Source organism: Portunus trituberculatus, chromosome 45 (genome assembly GCF_017591435.1).
Source record: "Portunus trituberculatus isolate SZX2019 chromosome 45, ASM1759143v1, whole genome shotgun sequence".
Classification (NCBI taxonomy): domain Eukaryota; kingdom Metazoa; phylum Arthropoda; class Malacostraca; order Decapoda; family Portunidae; genus Portunus; species Portunus trituberculatus.
The window spans coordinates 3,889,980-3,909,979 of NC_059299.1; the positions used below are offsets into that span (position 1 = coordinate 3,889,980).

The 20,000-nt window shown below is 42.6% G+C and overlaps 1 protein-coding gene across 1 annotated transcript in view; it reads right to left on the bottom strand.

Annotated features, from left to right (window-relative positions):
* Window positions 1-2,917: 2,917 nt before the first annotated feature.
* Window positions 2,918-20,000, bottom strand: part of LOC123519265 (GTPase-activating protein CdGAPr-like) — a 97,997-nt gene continuing 80,914 nt past the window's right edge. Inside the window, 12 exon segments of the mRNA XM_045280393.1 lie at window positions 2,918-4,228; window positions 4,683-5,394; window positions 5,396-9,246; window positions 9,892-10,011; window positions 11,777-11,961; window positions 12,540-12,774; window positions 13,349-13,360; window positions 15,315-15,462; window positions 16,183-16,410; window positions 17,842-18,057; window positions 18,883-19,043; window positions 19,474-19,596. Coding sequence (XP_045136328.1) covers window positions 4,689-5,394; window positions 5,396-9,246; window positions 9,892-10,011; window positions 11,777-11,961; window positions 12,540-12,774; window positions 13,349-13,360; window positions 15,315-15,462; window positions 16,183-16,410; window positions 17,842-18,057; window positions 18,883-19,043; window positions 19,474-19,596 — 5,985 coding nt within the window. The 3' untranslated portion in view covers window positions 2,918-4,228; window positions 4,683-4,688.

Sequence of the window (20,000 nt, forward strand, 5' to 3'; positions counted from 1 at the left end):
TCATTACGAACATACTCCCTCGTCAGAATCATAAACTAAAAAGCTTAAAACATTACTAAGGTGATCTTTGAATTCATAACAAACCCTGTCAATACTTAAATATCCGGTATAGAAGGCAGGCAGGAGTGGGGAGCGGTTCTAACTTGAAATCCCTGCGGGGAGCTTGGGCGGGGAGGTTTTCTGCAAGGAAGTGTTAAATGGGTACTTTTACACCCCTAGTAACCAAGCGGTGTGCATCGCTATTAATACTAAGAGCACTATTACATTATTCCTCAAGCGGTGACTTTATCTTCCTCCCGCGCAGCTCATTACTCTGACAGCGCCTGACGTTTTAATGCTGATGAAAGGAAAGATTTGGCCGCCGCTTCCTGTGAGAGGTTTCTCTTTACATAATTTTGTGTGCACGAGATGAGAGCGTGCACATTTTAGCATGGGTTATTGACTGTAATTTCTCTGCCAATTATCTTATTCCTACTGAGAATAGACTGGCACATGGCCAAATATAAGTCTTAACTGACATTATTTTTCCCGGCCCTTACTCGATTTCTACTGAATTTTGATTAGAGCGTAACTTCAAAATAGCAACTAATATTATTTTCTCTTACCAATAACAAACATATTTTTGCTTATTTTAGTGCATGATTCCTGTTCAACTTGATCGATTAGCATAAGGATTCAGTCAAAGCGTCTTAACATTAATTTCTTCCATACAATAACCGTGTCTTATTCATTATAAACTCTTATCTATTCATGTCAGTTCCTCTTATCTTACACCTCAGCTCTTTGTAATACCATCTGTTGTCATCATTTCCTTCAGTGCATCACCGTACCAATCTCTCAACACGTCAATAATGCAATCCTCCCATTTCATTTAATTAGGTATATCGTATCTCTTCCCCCTTTTTTTTACTACTTCAAATGCGCACGATTGTCCACAAATAAAGCAGCCTTCTTAAGAATGCTAGTAACTTCCTCTACGGCATCTTAAAAAATAAAGATGATTCTAATAGCTTGAGAATCTGTCCCTGAGAATTCTTATATGCAAGGGCTCATGTAACCTCCCCAGGTATGTTACGTAAGCACGGCCAAGCCAGTTAAGGAAAGGCCACTGGGTGCTCACGGGGTTCTGATACTAAAAAAAAAAAAAAAAAAAAGTACAATTTGAGTTTCTTTTTTTAGGGTTTGGGATTGTGAAATGCATCCAAGTTGTTTTTCTTTTTTTTTATGACTGCATTGGGCTAGTCTATTTTCTTTCTGTTTCTGGTTTTATTCTTCTATTTCTTTCTATTTATTTTTCTTAATTTCTTGTTCTTGTTTTTTTATATTCTTTTTTTTTTTTCATCTTCCCCCTCCCCTCTTTTTGTTCTTGTTCTTGTTTGTCTTCTTAGTAGTTCTTATTCCTATCCTGTTTCTCTTTCTCCTCCTCATCATCATTACTATTATTATCATTGCTACTACCTATAGCTACTCTGTACTCTTTCACGGTTATACCATCACGTTTCTGTTGGACAAGTACAAAATTAACCTACTACTTTCTCTCGGCTACCTTTGCATTACCTATATAGAAAGTTGCTTATTTTTTGCGATAATGTGAAAATACCTGAAAAAACTTCGGTAACTTTCAACCGTGACGATCTTGACAATCCGCTCGCTCTAGTACACCAACATTTGACCACCTCCAGCCTCGTTCCCTTTTTTTCTGTCTTATTTCTGATTCTTTGCATAAACATTCATCTTAGCACGAATATATTCATTGATGAGGCTTTTCATTCACCATTTCTTCGATCTTATGGAATATGCTTTGGTAGCAATAAGAAGAATGGAAAGTACATTAGGTGTATCGTTTGCTTCTTTCCCGCCCCTCCTCCCTCAATTTCTCATCTGTTAGAAACTTAAACTAAATGTTGATATGCTTTTTTTTTTTTTTTTTTGTTTATCTCCCATTCAACAATAATTGTCTTTAAATTTTGAAAATAATCTCTTTTGACCCCATTGTGTGTTTTATCTAAAAAGTCAAACGTATTTAGCATGTTCATTCCTCGTGTGATTTTCCCTAATGACTTATTAATAGAGTGAAAGAGTTATATTCTACTGTTTCATCCACAAAATTTTTTCGAGACTAAATCCTTTAAAAAAAAATGATTTCCATTTCCAATTAAAAAAAAATAAATAAATACGGAAGACGACTAGCTTACCTTACCAAACTCCAACTTTCTTACCTTTAATTAACTCCTCGACACGGGGTTCGTATCATAAACACAGGTGTGCAGACACGAAACTCAATTACGTCTATCATGAGTGATGCAAAGTACGATATGTTTTCCCTGTGATGGTGAAACAAGTCTCTATAAACAATTCATTACTTACCTGACTTGTGAGATTGTTTTCATGGGATTGTAAGTATTGCATGATATCAAACCCAATTATTCTCTCTCTCTCTCTCTCTTGAAAAAAAAATACTATCAAATTTAAATTTCTTCTCAGAGGAATATATTTCTTGTTTTTGAAGTTGAATAAATTTGTTGGTTTTTACCTAATGAATCTGATGATCTTTCATGAACCCGATTAAGAAATGCAGATCAAATTCTGCCATACCAAGATATGAGAAGGTAAGAACATAAAAACATGGTCAAATCACAAGAACATAAAGATCACACTGAGACTAACCCCATCCTGCTACACCAGAGCTAAGTCATACCACAGCTAGCTACTCACTTACATAACATTAGTGCTCCTTCATAATGACACTGTTCCCTTGACTGTGTGACAGGGCTAAGGGTGCCACCAGTGTGTTCCCTGCTTATCATACGAGGTAGATAAAAGGAGCAGAGTGAGGCGAGATCTTCTAAACAAAAAGCATAGAAAATCACCACAATATATCACACACAGGAGGGTTTGAGAGATGAAATAATGTGGGTAGTTTCTCCATAGCTATATTTCTTACAAGTATGTACATTGGGATATCTTCAAAACGAGTCATGGCAGTTTATACAAATGGAGTTTATAATATATGTAATCTATGAAAAACAGTTTTGCACCACGTATGTATGACTGACTTTCCCTAATGATGACTGGTCCGATTATATAGTGTATAGATAGAGGCTGCTCCTTTAGTATTCAAAATAGTATATAGTTCTTTCAAATCGTGCTTGAAGATGAGAGATAAGAATTGAGAGAGAGAGAGAGAGAGAGAGAGAGAGAGAGAGAGAGAGAGAGAGAGAGAGAGAGAGAGAGAGAGAGAGAGAGATACAAGAACAGGATTGGTATTACAGTCTATATATATCTTGTGCTTCTGGAGTCAATGATTCATCTCACTGACTAATGAATGCGTTACAAAACAAACCGGTACTCAAAAAAGTTAATAATAATAATAATAATAATAATAATAATAATAATAATAATAATAATAATAATAATAGAAAAAAAAGCAAATTGAAAGACACCTATAAAAATGTAAAAAGAAAAATATACTACACACATCAGAATGACACACACACACACACACACACACACACACACACACACACAGCAACAACAAAACCAATGCAACACAAAAGCCTGAACCTCACACTTACTGCTGGAGTGAGCCTGTTGAATATGTACACCACTGTAGCTGAGGGCATGAGATACACAAATCTGAGCAATAAAATAGTAGGATGTATTTAATAGAATATACACACACACATTGTCATCGTCTTCGGATCATGAACTGATGGGTTGTGGAGGGGAGGAGAGGGAGGAGAGAATGGGTGTTTATAAGAATCTGGATCAAAATTGCCTATAGAGATGTAATGGCACAATCTTGTCAGGAGTGAGTGAGAGAATTGGTATAGTTCTAAAGTAGCTCATAACATGCACATATCGAGAAAATATTTGGAATGTAACAACAAGTTCTTCCTTATAGAGAGCAGTTGTGGCGGCACCCGGGGCTGCCTCTGCCGGGCAGGGCCTGGCACGGGGTTGGGGCATCCGGGGTTCCTGGGGTAGTGGGGCTCAGGCCATGGGGTGAGGGGGAAGGGTTGGCTGAGCACTCTGTTACCCAGTTCGTGTGTGAGCTGCCCCTGCCTTGCCACACAGCAGGGGACATCCATGCCTGGGGAGGCAGGCAGCAGGGGACGCCCACCCCAGCCAGGCTCGGCAGCAGGGGAAACCAACCCCTGCTGGGCCAGGCGACAGCAGACGAGTTCATCTTTGGTGAAGCAGACCTGCAGCGTCAGGTGTTCAGTACCTGGCAACACGATGGGTCTCGTTAGGACAGGTGTGAGGTGCTGCTGCTCCTGCTATTATGTCAATGTTATGTGATCTTATTTATATATTTTGGGTTTTTAAATCTATTATCATTAATCTACAGTAGGGGCTTTCTCCTGTAAACTGGCAGCCAAGATGAAGCTGGAGTGGGGCCAATATACTAGTTTACTACATGAAGTTAGTACAAAACTGGATCCAAATATTCATCTTTGAAAGTGAAATGTTAGGCAAAGTAAATATCAAATACTTGCAAAGTTTCTCTGTACATGTTAGTGTATATGGTCTTCATCAGGCAAGTATGTACACAGTGGCAGCTGCCCACACTGAGAAGACACCAAGAGAGTTAAGGCCCGGATGAGACTCGCCACAAACAGAGGAACACAAAGGGAAGCACACTGAGAGGGTCATATACCACAAGGAGAAACAACACTCACTTCCACTTACCTCTCCTTCTTCTCTTCTCTTGAGCTTTGCCTCACCATGACCGGCTTGGAACCAGTGGGTGAATCGCGTTCAAAAATGGCTGCCATGTCTCTAATCCTGCTCTGCTGTCCTGGGTTTCCTCTCGCAGCAGCACTGGCGGCATCAATGGCCTCTTCCTTCTGCTTGTTTCCCGCCTTCATGCTGATTTTTGTGGGGGACAGAGGAGGAGCTTTGGGGATGCCAGGGGGAGAGACCTTCCCTGACCCTGAGGAGGAGGAAGGGGCTTTAGGGATGCCTGGGGAAGGGGGAGTGGCCTTGGGGAGAGAAGACTTCCTAACTGGTGACAAGGGAGTAGGACTTGAGTTTTTCCTAGTTACCATTTCCTTCCCTGCCTTCTGTTCCTGCTTCTTCATTATGGCTTTCTCTGTTTTGGTCTCCAGTTCTTCTTTGCTGATGCTGTTGACATCTTTGGGGGAGCTGGGCTTGTCCTGCTTGCCCCAGACAGCCACTCGTGCCTTTACATTGACATCATCATCGTCACTCCTGGATGCCTTGGCCCTCCGTGCCTGGCCGGTGCCTGGTCTCTGCAGGGGCAGTGCATCAGGCATCGTCACCGGGCTCACTGACGAAGAGTTTTTTCTTGGAGGACTAGGCCGTGACTCTCCAGAACTGGAATGCTGAAATGACGACTCTCTCTCTGGAAGCTGTTTAGTGCCAGACTGCTGTACCATGGGCTCGGCAGGCTTTCCCTACACTGCTGTTGCTGCTGCTACTGCTGCTCCTGCGGAAGGAAGGTGCTGCACCTCCTGAGGAAAATCGAGTCCTTGTCGGGCTTCTGAGTTCCCCGGTCTTCCCCATGTCACTCAGACTTCTCCTGGTGGGTGACGTTCGCTTAAATACTGAACCCTCCTCCTGATCCTCTCTCTTGTCTTTTGAGGTGGTGGTCTCAGCAGTCTCCCTCTTGCCTGTCCTTGCCACATGCTTGGTGGGGGAGGTCTTACCTGCAGCTAGGTCTAACTGCTTGGTTGGACTCAGACTCTCTCTTCTCTTCTGGAACACGTCACCTGAAGACCCTGAGTACATGATCATCTCCTCATCCTCGGCGCCTTCCTCACCTGGCCGCGATGGACTCGTCGCCTTCTGCCGCAGTCTGAGGATCATGTCGTCCTTCTCCCCACGAAAGCTCTCAGATTTGTACTTTTCCCTCAAGAATGACCGCCTCTCCCTTTTGTACTGTTCGATTCTCTCCCTCTTCTGTGGGTCGGACGAGTCAAGGTTCGTCATGAGGCCTGCTGATGTCATTTCCTCAACGTCCCACGTGGCTTTATCCGAGGTGTTCTCGCCGGTCATCTCTTTGGAAGTGGTCTTGAATTCCGGGGAACTTTTATATCTTTGAAAAGTGGGAAGTTGAGAGACAGGAGGAGGTTTAGAGTCAGTCAAATTCTTAGCTTGATGAGCATCAGACTTAGTGGTGGGAGGAGGCTGTGGCAACTGTGGTGTGGCAGGGTCTGTGGGGCCGCCCTGTGCCTTATCTCCCACTGGTTTATGAAATTTAGGATCCACAGAGCACGGCAACTCACTCCTCTGACACTCTACCATAAAATTTGACTGGCTAGGCTGGGACATTTGAGAATCAGGGACCTGCTCTTCAGTAGGAGTGGCTTGGGAGGAGCTGTTGCCTGGAGTGGCAGGGGAGTCAGGGGAAATGGACACAGAAGAGGAGGGGGTGGACACAGGAGACACAAGTGGAGAGGACAAGTTTAGTCTGGGCAGCTGACGGGGCCTGGGCACAGGGGCAGTGATTGGTGTGTGTCTGGGGGAGGTGCGGGGCCAGGGGGCGGGACTGATGATGCTCGGTGGGGGCAGGGATCTGTTGGGGGTGGAGGTTGCGGCAGGGGGAGTGGGAACATTCTCTGGGGTTGGAGGGGAGAGGTTGGGCAGGACAGCCGGCATTTTTGAAGGGGAAGACGAGGAGCAGTAATCCTGAACATCATGCACGGGTCTCGGAGAACTAGCGTCATCACTACTCACAGGGGAGGTGACATCGTCTGTGGTGGACTCTGTGGGTGAGGCAAAAGCGGGGAGTACTAACACCTCCGTCGCCATGCTGACGGATGAGGAGGTGATGGGGGAGTCCAGACACTCGCTATCCTCGCTTGGCTGAGTGTGCAGCTCTGGGTCTTGGGCCGTTCCTCTGGGCTGTGGTGCAAGGTCCTGGGAACAAGGCAAAGACTCTGAGGGGTGGGGAACACTTGTGTTGCCCATATGAGGCACCTGTACTGGAAGCTCTGAAATATGGTCACTCTTGTCCACTTTGTAAACACTCACACCTTTATCACTGTCCACCGCACCACTAACACTACTACACTGCTCCACGCCCTCCCGCCTCTCTCCCTTTGCCTTCAGCATGTCGTTCACTTCCTTCACAGATTTGCGGAATATCTTAACCTGCTGGTACACCACCTCCCCCTCCACCTCCACGGGAGTCTTGACGTCAGAGGTCTTGTCTGGGGCGGCCGGTGCTGGGGAAGCAAACTCCACATTCTCGTATTGCCTTTCGTTCCCAAACAGATACTCCTCATAAGCGTCGTCGCCCTCAGGCACACACTGGTTCTGCTCGGCACTACTTTCCTCCAAGTTTTCGTACACGGGGCGAGATTCACCAGGGAGAGATTCAATGTTCTCGTACACACACTCGGCTATCGCCTCCACACCCTCCTCAACCAGGCCATCACTCTCACTCACGGCATTCACCATCACGCTCAACTGTTCCTGCCTTTCATTGCACACATCACCCCTGAGGCTGTCTGTCTTGTTCCTCTCCAGGCTGTCAGTGTTTGCCTCGTATTCAACGTTCTGGTACTCAGGACCATACTCAAAGTTCTCATACTCGGTGCTGTAGTTCACATTCTCATACACTGAATTCAGGTTCTCATAGGGGATGTCGTAGCTCTGGCTGCCAGACTGGTCCATTAAAGCTTTGTCGTCTGCCTGGGAGTCTCCTTGGGAAGACAGGGTGCAGGGGGAGGGTGGGAGAGCAGCAGTGGTGGGGTCCACACTCAGACACGAACTGTTTGTTTCCACATTCTCGTAGGTCGGGCCTTCCTCTGTGGGGTCGTCGCTACTGCTCAGGTCCACTGAGAGGGGGCTGGACTGCCGGGGCTCCTCCATGGGGGGCTGGTATGGCACCGCTGGCCCCACGCCCACCAGGTCTTGCACAAACTGAGACTCACTCGGAGTGGAGGGCTCTGTGGTGTCACTCAAGGGGTGGTACTGGATCTCCAGGAAGGTGGAGTCACCCTGTGGAGTCTCGGGGGAGGTGAGAGCAGACCCCAAGGAGAGAAGCTCAGCAGTGGGCAGTCCTAGAAGTGAGTTTGGTCTGGGCTTTGGGAACTCCTGCATTGGGGTGAGGTCTTCTTCCATGGAGGAGGGGGTGATGGTCGTCTCTTTCTGTGTGGCGGGGTTCTCAGGAACAACACTGAACGCGGGTGCAGCGATGGGAGTGGCGGAGTTAGACTGTGTGAGACTACTGGCAGTGTCTGATAGCACTTCCTTGCCCTCGGTGATGCCCACACCACTGTTGCTGCTGCCAAGGGTGAAACTCTCGTTGTCTGATATCGTCGCCTCGGCCAGCGAGTTCGTGCTGACCTCAGACGCACTGATGGAAGGAGACGTCCTGAGGTGCGTGATCTTCTCCAGCAGTTCTGGGTCAATGAGGGTGCCGTCTAAGCTGAGCCTTGAAGGGGTGTCATCCTGGCTGTCTGGCTCCACGTGGATCTCTGCCAGCACGGTCTCTATGCTCCCCTCATGCTCCGTGCCCCGGTCCCCAATGAGTGACCGTGGCACCTCAGGTTTGGTGGTGTAGCTGTCTGGTCCCTGAACCTCCACTGTGCGCACATGCTTGAACTTTGGAGAGCTGGAGGGAGACGGAGCTTTAGGGGAGGAGTCTGTTTGCCGCCGAGACGTTTCTGGACTCAGCGCCTGCACAATTTTGTCCCTGAGAGATGCCGAGGCTCGCTTCAGGCTGTTGTTGTGGGAGTCTTCGCCAGAGTCGCTGAGGCTGTGGTCGTTCCTGCGCTGTGTCGGTGGCGAGGTGAACCGATGCCTCAGTTTGTCCTTCAGGCTCTTCTTCTCCGGGCGGGGGCTGACATTCTCCTTGCTCTTGGTGCCCTCAGAACACATGCTGAGGTTCTCCATGTCCAGCGTGGAGTTGGACATGTTGTCGGGCTCCTCATTTGACGTGGACTTCAGTGTGTCCACCTCGAAGCCCTTCAGGTCCTTCTCGCTCGTGCTGAAGTTCAAGTCCAGCTCACTGATGTCGAGGTAAATCCTGGAGTTCTCCGGTGAGTCTAGGTCACTCTCGCCCTCCTCCTTTACGGGCACCTGTGATGGCACACTGTTGGTGCGGCTGTCCAGCATGTTGAAATAAGAGTCGTGCGAGACAGAGCGGTTGTGTGTGCGGGGCGAGGACAGCGGGCTGGTGAGGGAGTCGCTGCGGCTCTCCCGGCCATCCTGGGGAGACCGCTGCAGTCTGTCCCGCTCCAGACCGTCCTTCCTCTCAGGCGACTCCAAGGCCTTGGGGAGGGAAGGTGCTGGTGAGTACTGAGTGTTGTGAGTGTATGGACTTCTACTATACTTGCTATCGAGAAGTGACTCTACGTACTTGAAATATGACTAAGAGAATTACTAGTTTGGTTTGAATTTTCTCAATAATATTCAATTTTCAATATCTGTAAAATTAAAGGCAAGATGCTGGTGAATACTCTCAGTGTTTCAATGTACCATCTTATCCTATAAATAAATATAAATGCATCATTATATAGGTTTATGGATTAATAGAAAATGTACATGAGCCATTGGACTGTGGAGGGTAGACTCTATTAAAACAACAACAATGGAAATTATTGAGTGTGTACAAAGTTTGACATAAAATACACACATAATCAATGTATACATAAAGTTATGAGAACTATACAGCCCCTAATACATAACACATACATAAAGAAAATATACATGAGCCTCCCTGACTGATACAAAACATACAAGAAGAGCGTGAAGATTAGTAGAAGATACACAGAAATTATGAAACCTGTATAGCTCTTAATACATAACACACACAAAAACAATACACACAAGCCTGCCTGATTGATACAGAACATACAACAAGTGCATGATGATTGGGAGGGAAGACGCAGAACTAAAATGTTTCTTGATACCAACCTGTGAGTTTCTATTTGAGTGTAATGAGGCAGAGGCAGAGATGAGGGATTCTACTGACTTGACTGTACGGAGACGCTTGGAGATGGAAGGAGCAACATCAGCCTCGGTCACCACAGAGTCCTGGAGTGGCAACAACAAAGGCAAGTTGGGTGTGGTTGCGGCCAAAATACAAGTAGTAGCCGAGTTGAGAGCCAGAATGCACACACTGTCAGGAACTTTTTGGTGTTTTGTTAGTTTATGATGTTATGAGAAAAGTTGATAGGTTTTCTCTTCCTCTTCTTTCTCTTTTTAGTTTATGGTGTTCTGAGTGAAGTCTATTTTTCTCCTTTTTTTTTTCCTTGTTGCCTTAATTTTTGATACTGTGTAAACTTATGGACTCTGAAATTCTTATAATCATGCTTATCTACTTTTTCCTTCTCTTTATCTTAATTTTTGGTACTGTATGTCACTTTATTCTGTCTGGTATCATTACAAACTGGGCAAATATTTACTTCATGCAGTACAAAATTATCATAAACTGTGAATATACATTTCCACTTTTTCTTTTCATCATACCTTCATTCAACAGTTCCAAAAGATTATATATTTTTTTATCACACACCATAATATTTCCTTTTGTTCCTCATCATCATACATTTCCCATTTTCTCTTCCTCATAACTTCACTTTCTGTTCCAGCACTAACATTCCAGTAGTGTGTGCATTCTAGCCCTGCCAGCAATGAGCCTGGGTTCTTGGGGGGATCAGAGGGTCAGCAGCAATGAATGGGGGACTCTAGTAAGGGTTAATAAGGCTTGCAAGGTTCTAAGAGGTAACACAGGTGAGGACAGGTAACAAATGCAGGTGAGGAGCTTAACCCTTTGGTCTAATGTGGTTTCTCCTTTGATTTAATGTGGTGCAAGTTTTGGGACACAATAATGAAAGATGCAGTTGACGGTGAAGGAAATAATAGGATAATTCAGAGGTTTTTAGTGACTTATGTTTGTTTTTTCTTCAGTTAAGTTGTTGTTGTTGTTTGTTAAGTGTTACAAGTGTTGCTCTGTCATTATTCATCAGAGGGTTAAGTGTTCCAGTGAGTGCCCCGGCTGACAATGACTGACAGCTGTGCCTCACTGGATGTGCATGCTTGGGGGTTAGACGGAGGGGTGATTCAACAAGGTGTCACAAGAAAAGACTAACCTAGAGTCAGTCATGATTAATTCTGTTTCTAGAAAATCTAATCAAATTCTCTCCATTTTTCATCATTAACAAGCAGTAATTAATATTCTCATAATAAAAAATGTAATATTCCTTTGAAAATTGGTCATTATAATACTATTTTGCTTTAGAAAGTTAATATCACTGACATTTACAGCAAAAATAATAATAAAGATTAGTATAATTCTTACTCCTACTTCAAATATTTCATACAATTAAAATTCAGAGTTAGGAATATGTGACCAACTGGGACAAGTACAGCCAGGGTTAATATTCAAACACACCACACTGCCACACTGTGTTCAGCCTTCCCTCATTCCTGACACCTCTCAACTCCCACAGGTCTAAGAGGTGGCACGTTTCCTTGCAAGACAGAGCAGATCAGAATTGCGAGTGAGAGAAAACCCAAAACACAGTGGAAGCAAGTGCAGGCAACTTGAAATGTGGCCACAACTGTACATAAGGGTTTAAATGAGCAGCAAAAAACAGGGAAGAGAATAAGTACATAACTAAACACTGCAGTACCTTAAACCTCGCATTCCTGAATGGACTACGCAAGCCAGGAGTCCTTTTAACATACCTGACGGACATTCCACTCTTCTCAATTCCACCTCACTCCACTTGCCACACTCCCTACCTAGTATAAGTGGATAGTAAGTGAAATAAGTGTCCCTCTGGTGGAGACTTACAGAGATGTTGAGAGGCAGGTCGCTGGGAGTAGAGGCTTTACGAGGGTGCTTATGCATGCTTCTTCCCTTGCTGAAAATGCTCTTCCAGCCTGACGGGGACTTCTTCTGCTTCAGGCTGCCTCCCTTCCGGCTCGGCAGCTCAATCACAGTGTGGTACTTCAGGGGCAGGTTCTGTGGCCCTCCTCCTGTTGGTGTGCAGCAGGTAAGTTGAGGAAAAGGTTGACTGATTGGTGGGTAAGTGGGTTGTAAAATAGATTAGTGTGTGGCAAGTGAATAGATATAAATTTAAGGGAGTACAATAATAGGCTCAAATTGACTAAGCACCAAGATCGTCAAAGCCTCAAACCACTCACTGACTTCAATGTACTTCTGGTCTAGCTTATGAAATATATAAACCTAAGCTACCTATTTCCATCTATCATAAACTTGTCTTGCCTTCTAAAACTCCCTATTAACATACACTAGCAACCTCAGAGCCTTAACTCACCACCTTCAATGTACTTCTGGTCAGGCTTATGAAATATATAAACCTAATCTTTCTATTTCCACCTATCATAAACTTATCACGTCTTCTAAAACTCTATACAAACTTCCAATAACAACCTTAGAGCCTTGACACACCACCTTCAATATACTTCTGGTCAGGCTTATAAAATACTATATAATGCTAATCTTTCTATTTTCACCTATCATAAATTTGTCATATCTTCTAAAACTCTCTATTGACTTAGCACAAACAAGCTTATACCCTCAAGTCACTCACCAACTTCAATGTACTTCTGGTCAGGCTTGATGGCGGTGTTGAGGGCTCTGGTGCGTGCTTCCTCGATGGAGATGAGCTTGGTGGGCGTGGAGATGGCAAGGGACTTTGGCCGTGACTTCTTGGGCGTTCCCTCGACCCCGTTAGTGGAATGTGAGAAGGTGGGAATCTTATCGTTGAATATGAGGTCAACATAGCGCACCAGGTACTCAGTCACCACCGCCTGAGTGCCCACGTCCTAAAAACGGCACGAAGAGAAGGTTTAGGTGTCTTGTCTTGGGTGAGGAAGTTAAACGTGACAACAGTGAGAGAGGAAACCAAGAACTCATGAATCAAGGTGAGTAAAGTGAGCATAAAAAGTCACACTGTATGTACAAGAGACACATACCTTGCATTGCATTAGAAAAAAGAAATCAACATTCTAAGAGTAAGATAGCGTCAAACATGCAATTTAAAAAAGACTGTACAAATTCAGGATTAAAAATATGTATGTAAAAAAAATGACGTCCTTCTCTCTTTTTTTCTAACTCTACTGAAAAATAAAAATAAAGCTTTCTTAAGGTATGTCATAATTCAGGTGTTGATTTAGTATTCATCATCATCATCATCAAGTGCTTTAGTTAGTTACAAAAAGAGGACACAACTAGGAACATTTGTGCGTGATCAGTGACACATGGTAAAAAAACAAATGAAAGAAATAATAAGACAAGCCTTTGAAGCTATAAGGATGTAAAACTGGGCACTAGGAACAGAAATGAGGAATATGACATAAGCTAAACTTCCATCCAAGAAATACCAAACACCAAACTGACCTTCTTGGCTGCCTATACAATGATTTGCATGTCAATTCAATTAGAGATTCATGTCAGTATTGTTTTTAAGATGCACATCGAATTGTTTTTAATTTTCTTATCTTTTTTTGCATTTTATTTTTTTGGTTGGCCTAAGATCATTACTATTGATAATTCATATAATAAAATTTGATTCTTTGTCATTATGAAAGGGTTGACACGCACAGATTTTCACTCACACAAGCACGCACTGAAAGGGTGAAGATGCAATGCTGCTGCTTCACACAAACACACTCACACATACACACACATGTATAAAACAAACTCCTTTCATATCTATACAAAGTAAACTGAACTCTTTTTAGGTTTAATCCCAACATGCTGAACGTTATAAATCATTTGATAAAACAGTCAGGACATTGATCTGAGGCTGAAGTGAACACCAAGAAATGCACTAAGAGCTTGTCCTGGCTGGTGACTGGACAGACTGGACACTGGGACACAAAACTTAACTTGAGTGAGGATAGATTTCTAACAGGTACACAAAAAAGAGTTTAGTGAAGACACAGAGTTCTAGCTGTGCTTGGAGGACTGACTGACTGGTGCATTGAAGAGCAAGTGAGGCGTATAGAGTTAGGAAAGGCACTTGAGATGCTCTTCTATATTATTATTTGGGAAGAAGTGTCTACATTTACTCAATTCTTTTTGGTTAGGGTTAGACTCAATCAAAGCTCTTTCCTGTTTATCTTTTGAAGCAGTAGGTGTGTTTAGATTTGATTAAAACTCATCTTATAATTTTCTGATGGAAGCATTTATGTTTTGATGCAATTACAGTTTTTTTAAATTAATTTTGGAAAATGGAAATGTCTTGACTCAATAAATCATCATTCCTGTTAATTTCTTTGAAGAATGACTATATTTAGAGTCAATTAAAGCTCAATTTTAAAGCTTCAATGAAACAAATCTCTTAAACAAGCTTTTTGTAATCCATAACCGACCTCCTTCACGTGAGACACACATCACAAGTTATGGAAAAAATGCACAATGATTAATGACACATCTTTCATACCCAAGTGCAGTGCCTAATACAAGATGCCTCAAATGCAGCCCAGACACTGATCTTAAGGGTGAGTCTGGCTGGAGTGAAGGTACATCTACACTTTATGTCATGTATTGAAGGTACAATCTGTGCGCCTGACATCTGACTCAAGGTTTGTTACAAGGTAGGACACAGACACTGAATTCTTGAGAGCCATTCTGAGATGGATAGGAAAGACTTACTAGAGAACAATGCATGAATGTTGAGTTTATATTCGTGTTTTGTTGTATATTTTAGACATTCAAATAAGTAAAAGTGAGACAGTTAAGGCATGGTAATGAGTGCTTTTCGATATATTGAATCTAAAGGAAGTTATCAATTCTAAAAGCTAATATAATGTCAATATTCTAAGTAACACCAATGAAGTACTCAAGTTAAGAGAATATGTATTAGTTTAAACTCTATGAAGCTTTGGTACTGAAGATAAGATGTTTTGCAATACTAACAGTTAAGATAAGAAGTACAGGAGTTAAGATTCTAAGAAGCTGTGATACTTAAGAAATGTATTTTTTTTCTAAGATAATGAATAGTTCAAATTCTAAGATACAACCAGTTAAGATAATAAATACAGTAGCTGAAATTCTAAGAGTCAAGAGGACTGAAGGAAACATCACTCAAGTTCTGAAGGTAAAGCACATATTTAAGTTCTACTCAGACAATACACAGTCAATTTTCTGAGAGAGAGAGAGAGAGAGAGAGAGAGAGAGAGAGAGAGAGAGAGAGAGAGAGAGAGAGAGAGAGAGAGAGAGAGAGAGAGAGAGAGAGAGAAATTTAACCTGCTAATTAATAGAAAGAGAAGAGTTTAACAAATAACATCTGAGCATTTGTTGCATCATTTAAGACAAGTTACATTAAGAGGACACCAGCGAGCCAGGCCGAGACACCCACCTGCAGTGCCGCCACCCCTCCATTGTCCAGGTCCTTGGAACGCAGCAGGTTGGGTGCCCACACGATGGCGATGTTCTTGGCCGTCATGCCTGTCTCCCCACTGTGTGATGCCACCCGGGACAGATGCTGCACCAGGTATTCCAGCGTTCTGTGGGGTCAAGGGAGCTTAAATCTTTCAGTACTAAGATGTGTTTTCCATATTCATTCTGCTTACTATTTGGTGATTTTATACAGCTTCAAAAACTCATGGGGGGTTAAAATAGTGAAGACTGTGGCCATTAATCTTCTGACCTCCATAGACCCTTCCTAATATCAATAAAATGGTCTAATTGTACACAAATCTCAAAGTATTGCAGGGGTTAATGGGTGATTGGGGGATGCCTCTAGGGTTATGGCTACTGGTAGGGCACAAAAATCTTTGACTCGGTTTCAGAATGAGTATGAAAATATTTGCCTCACAAAGAGAACAAAATAAAAAAAAAACTTCCTCTCCCACAAAAAAGAAAATTTTTGCCTCACATAAAGGAAAATAAAAAAAAGGTCTGAATCACATGAAAGAATAAAAATTCATAAGGTCTGTGGCTCACCTGGAAAAGAAGAGTAAAAAGAAAGAAAAGAAAATATTAAAAACAATAGCTTACCTGGAAAAGTAGAAAAAAAGAGAGAAAGGTGACAAAAAGGAACAGAAAGTTGAAAAAACAATCCCTCACCTGGAAAAGAAACATAAAAAGAAAGAAAAGAAAATATTAAAAACTAAAGCATACCTGGAAAAATAGAAAAAAAAGAGAAAGGCAAAAGAAAAGAAAACTAAAAAAAAAAAAAAAAATCCATCCCTCACCTGTAGAAATTGATTAGTGTGTGACCTCACCTGTAATGTGGTGGGGGAAGCTGCTGCACCACATCCCGTAGGTACAGCAGTCTGATGTCCTCGTCCTGCATCACCGCCTCCACAAACTTCTCATACAGCTGGTAGGTGAGCAGCGGGTTGGGCAGCTCCCGGAAGTACATCTTGAGCACTGAGGAGACACAGTGTATGTCCTGCAGGATGCTGTCATCCCCATACAGGTCTGGTATCCTGTCCTCGTCGAATGCGTTCCTATCAGGTGAAGTAAGAGTGTGTTAGTTTTGGTAACCCACACACAATTATGCATCATTAACATTATCATTGCTTTCTCAAGATTCTGCAATGTTTAACCACTTCAGTACCATGACATGTTTCTATATTCATTCTGCTTACTATTTGATGATTTTATACAGCTTCAGAAACTTATTAGGGGGATTAAAACTAGTGAAGACTGCAGCCATTAACCCTATGACCTCCACAGACCCTTTCTAATGTCAATAAAATGGTGTTATCATTGCCAAACTGTCTTAAAATGCCCCAAAAACATGCCAAACTGTCTTAAGAATGCTCTAAGAAACATGAGTCTTAACATTAATTCTGCTTACTATTTGGTGATTTTATACAGTTTCAGAAACTTATATGGGAGATTAAAATAGTGAAGACTGCAGCCATTAATCTTCTGACATACATAAATCCTTCCTAATGTCAATAAAATGGTCTGATCGTACACAAATCTCAAGAAAAAAAATGTGTTCCAGTACTGAAGGAGTTAATGCTGGTTTAATAACACAAGTAGTTTTGCAATTTTTTCTTGGTATCTTTGCCTCATCACATGTATTAGTGTTAGTGATAGTCTGATAGTGCCAGTAGTGTTATTCTTTCTTCCTGGTGTTTAGTCATCAAATCTGTTCCTGTGAGATGAACCAAGAATGTGTGGTAGTGCTGGTTTTAAAGTGCTTGTTGTCTTAATAAAAATTTTCCTTGTGTCTTGACCTCATCAAATGTATTCCTGTGAGATGAACCAAGAATGTGAACTAGTGTGTATTGGTGTTGGTTTTATAGTGATAGTAATCTTATAAATTTTCCTGGTGTCTTTCCCTCATCAAATCTCTTCCTGTAAGGTGAAACAAGAGTGTATATTAGTGATAGTGGTAGTTTTAGAAGCAAGAGAGTGTTATTGTGTGTTAGTGGTAGTTTTACAGTACTAGTAGTCTTATAATTTTCCTGGTGTCTTGGCCCCATCAAATGTATTCCTGTGAGGTGAACCAAGAATATGCATTAGTGATAGTGGTAGTTTTATAGTGCTAGTAATCTCATTATAAACTTTCCTGGTGTCTTGGCCTCATCAAATCTCTTACTGAGGTGAGGCAAGAGAGTGTAAGTATTAGTGTCATGTATTCCTGTGAGATGCGGTGAGAGAGTCTGTTAGCATTTTCATTATAATTTTTTCCTTGGTGTTCTTTTCCATGTCAAATGCAATAATGTTTTCATAAAAGTTCGCTTATTTCCTTACAATCACATACCAAACTTGTCTTCTCTCTCTCTCTCTCTCTCTCTCTCTCTAGCACAATCAAACTCAAATCATACTTAACAAACATACAATTTACAAACATCTAAACAAATCTAAAATCTTTCCTCTTCTCTGATTCACACACACACACACACACACACACACACACACACCTCAGCTTCTGTATATTGGAGGTGATCCCGGAGAGCCTGTAGATGCCGTCCACAATGCCATGCCCCTCCAGGAACTCAGAACAGCAGCGTAGGACCATTGGGATCTCATGGCCAGAGTTAAGGAGGTGTTCCCCAAGGTCGCAGCCAAACACTCGCTCCCTCAGGATGCCACTCTGCTTCAGCTTGCGGCGGGAAGGACGCGACAAGATGAAACTCCTGCGGGATGTGTGTCGGTGAGTAACTGTGGTGGTTAGATTTTTTTGTGGGGTGTTGGGGACATTATTGGTGTTTTTTTTTTTTTTTAGATTTTTGGGTTGTTTAGTGTTGGTTTGTTGGTGTTTTTAGGTAGGTTCTCTCTCTCTCTCTCTCTCTCTCTCTCTCTCTCTCTCTCTCTCTCTCTCTCTCTCTCTCTCTCTCTCCTTAAATCTTTTTTTCTTTCCTCCTCCTCCTCCTCTTTCTCTCTGAACATTCTTTCTCTTTCACCTCCTCCTTCCTTATATCTTCCCCTTTTTTCCTCCTTTCTCTCCTCCTTCAGTATTCTTTCTCCTCTTTCTCTCTCTCTTTCTTCCTCCTCCTTTCTTAAACCTTCCTCTTTTCCTCCTTTTCTCCTTGAGTCTTCTTCTTTCTTCTCTTTCTCTCTCAACATTCTATCTCTCTCCTTCTCCTTCTCCTCCTCTTCATTAAAACTTCTTTCCTCTTTCTCCTCCTCCCACTCCTTGGATCTTCTTCCTCCTTCTCCTCCTCCTCCTCTTCATTAAAACTTCCTTCTTCCTACTCCTTCTCTTCCATAAGTTTCCTTCTCTGTCCTCCTACTCTTCCTTAAACATCATATTTCCTCTTTCTCCTTAAAACTTCATTATTCCTCGTCCTCCTCCTCCTCCTCTTCTTCTTCCTTAAACCACCTCTCCTCCTCCCACTTCAGTCTTTTTTCTCCTCCTCTTCCTTTTAAACCTTCTTCCTCTTCATTTAAACCTTCTTTTTCTTTTCACCTCCTCTTTCCTCCCCTCTCCTCCTCTTCTTCCTCTTCCTCCCCCCACGTACCTGAAGAAGGCGATGAGTTTGCCGTGTTTCCGCAGCACGGGCTTGGTGGGGGCGGCGGTGGGGCTGCCCAGGGTGTGGTGGGCCAGGGGGGCGGCGGCGGCGGGGCCCTGGGTCCGGGCAGGGGGCAGTGTTAGAGTCTGGGGCTGGATCGTCTGTGGGACCTGTGGGAGGGAGGGGGGTGGTGAAGGTGGTAGTAGTAGTAGTAGTAGTAGTAGTAGTAACGATGATAACAATAATAGCGATGATGGTAATAATAATAATAATAATAATAATAATAATAATAATAATAATAATAATAATAATAATAATAATAATAATAATAATAATAATAATAATAATAACAATATTCCTTCTTTCTCTTTTTTCCTGAAACTTCCTCCTCCCTTTCGTTAAAACTTCCTTCCTCCTTCCTCCTTTTCCTTAAAACTTCCTTCCTCCTCATAATAATAATAAATGATAATAATAACAACAACTACATCAAAACAATACTAAGGAAAATACGATAATAGAACAAGAAAGCAAATAAACATATAAACAACTCTATAAACAAATACAACAATAAATAATCACAAGGGTTCGCATCCCTCTCACCTTATCGCCAATGACCTGCACACACTCGCAGGGGAAGAATCCTACTTGGAAGCCTCGTTTTCCCCTCCACCAGATAGATTCCTCGGGCGGCGGCATGTCTATCACGCTGATCATGTCTCCAACCTGCCGAGGACAAAAGAACATCGTTAAGAAAGGTGTAGAATTAATTTGATGAAAAGAGAGGAAAGTGAACATGATTACAAAGTGTTCAGAATGCATTTGATGCGTAGGGAAACAAAAGAATGTTGCTAGAAAGGGTTTAGACTGTATTTGGTGGGTAGGGAAGCAAATTAAAATCGTTAAAAAGTGTTCAGAATCAATTTGAATCGTACGGAAACAAAATGAGATCGTTAAAAAGTGTTCAGAATGCATTTTGATGAGTAGGGAAACAAGAAAACGTTATCAGAAAGGGTTAGAATGCGTTTGATGAGTAGGAAAACGAAAGAACATAACTAGATAGTTTAGAATGCATTTGAAGGGTACGGGAAACAAAATAAGATCGTTACAAGGTGTTCACAATGCATTTG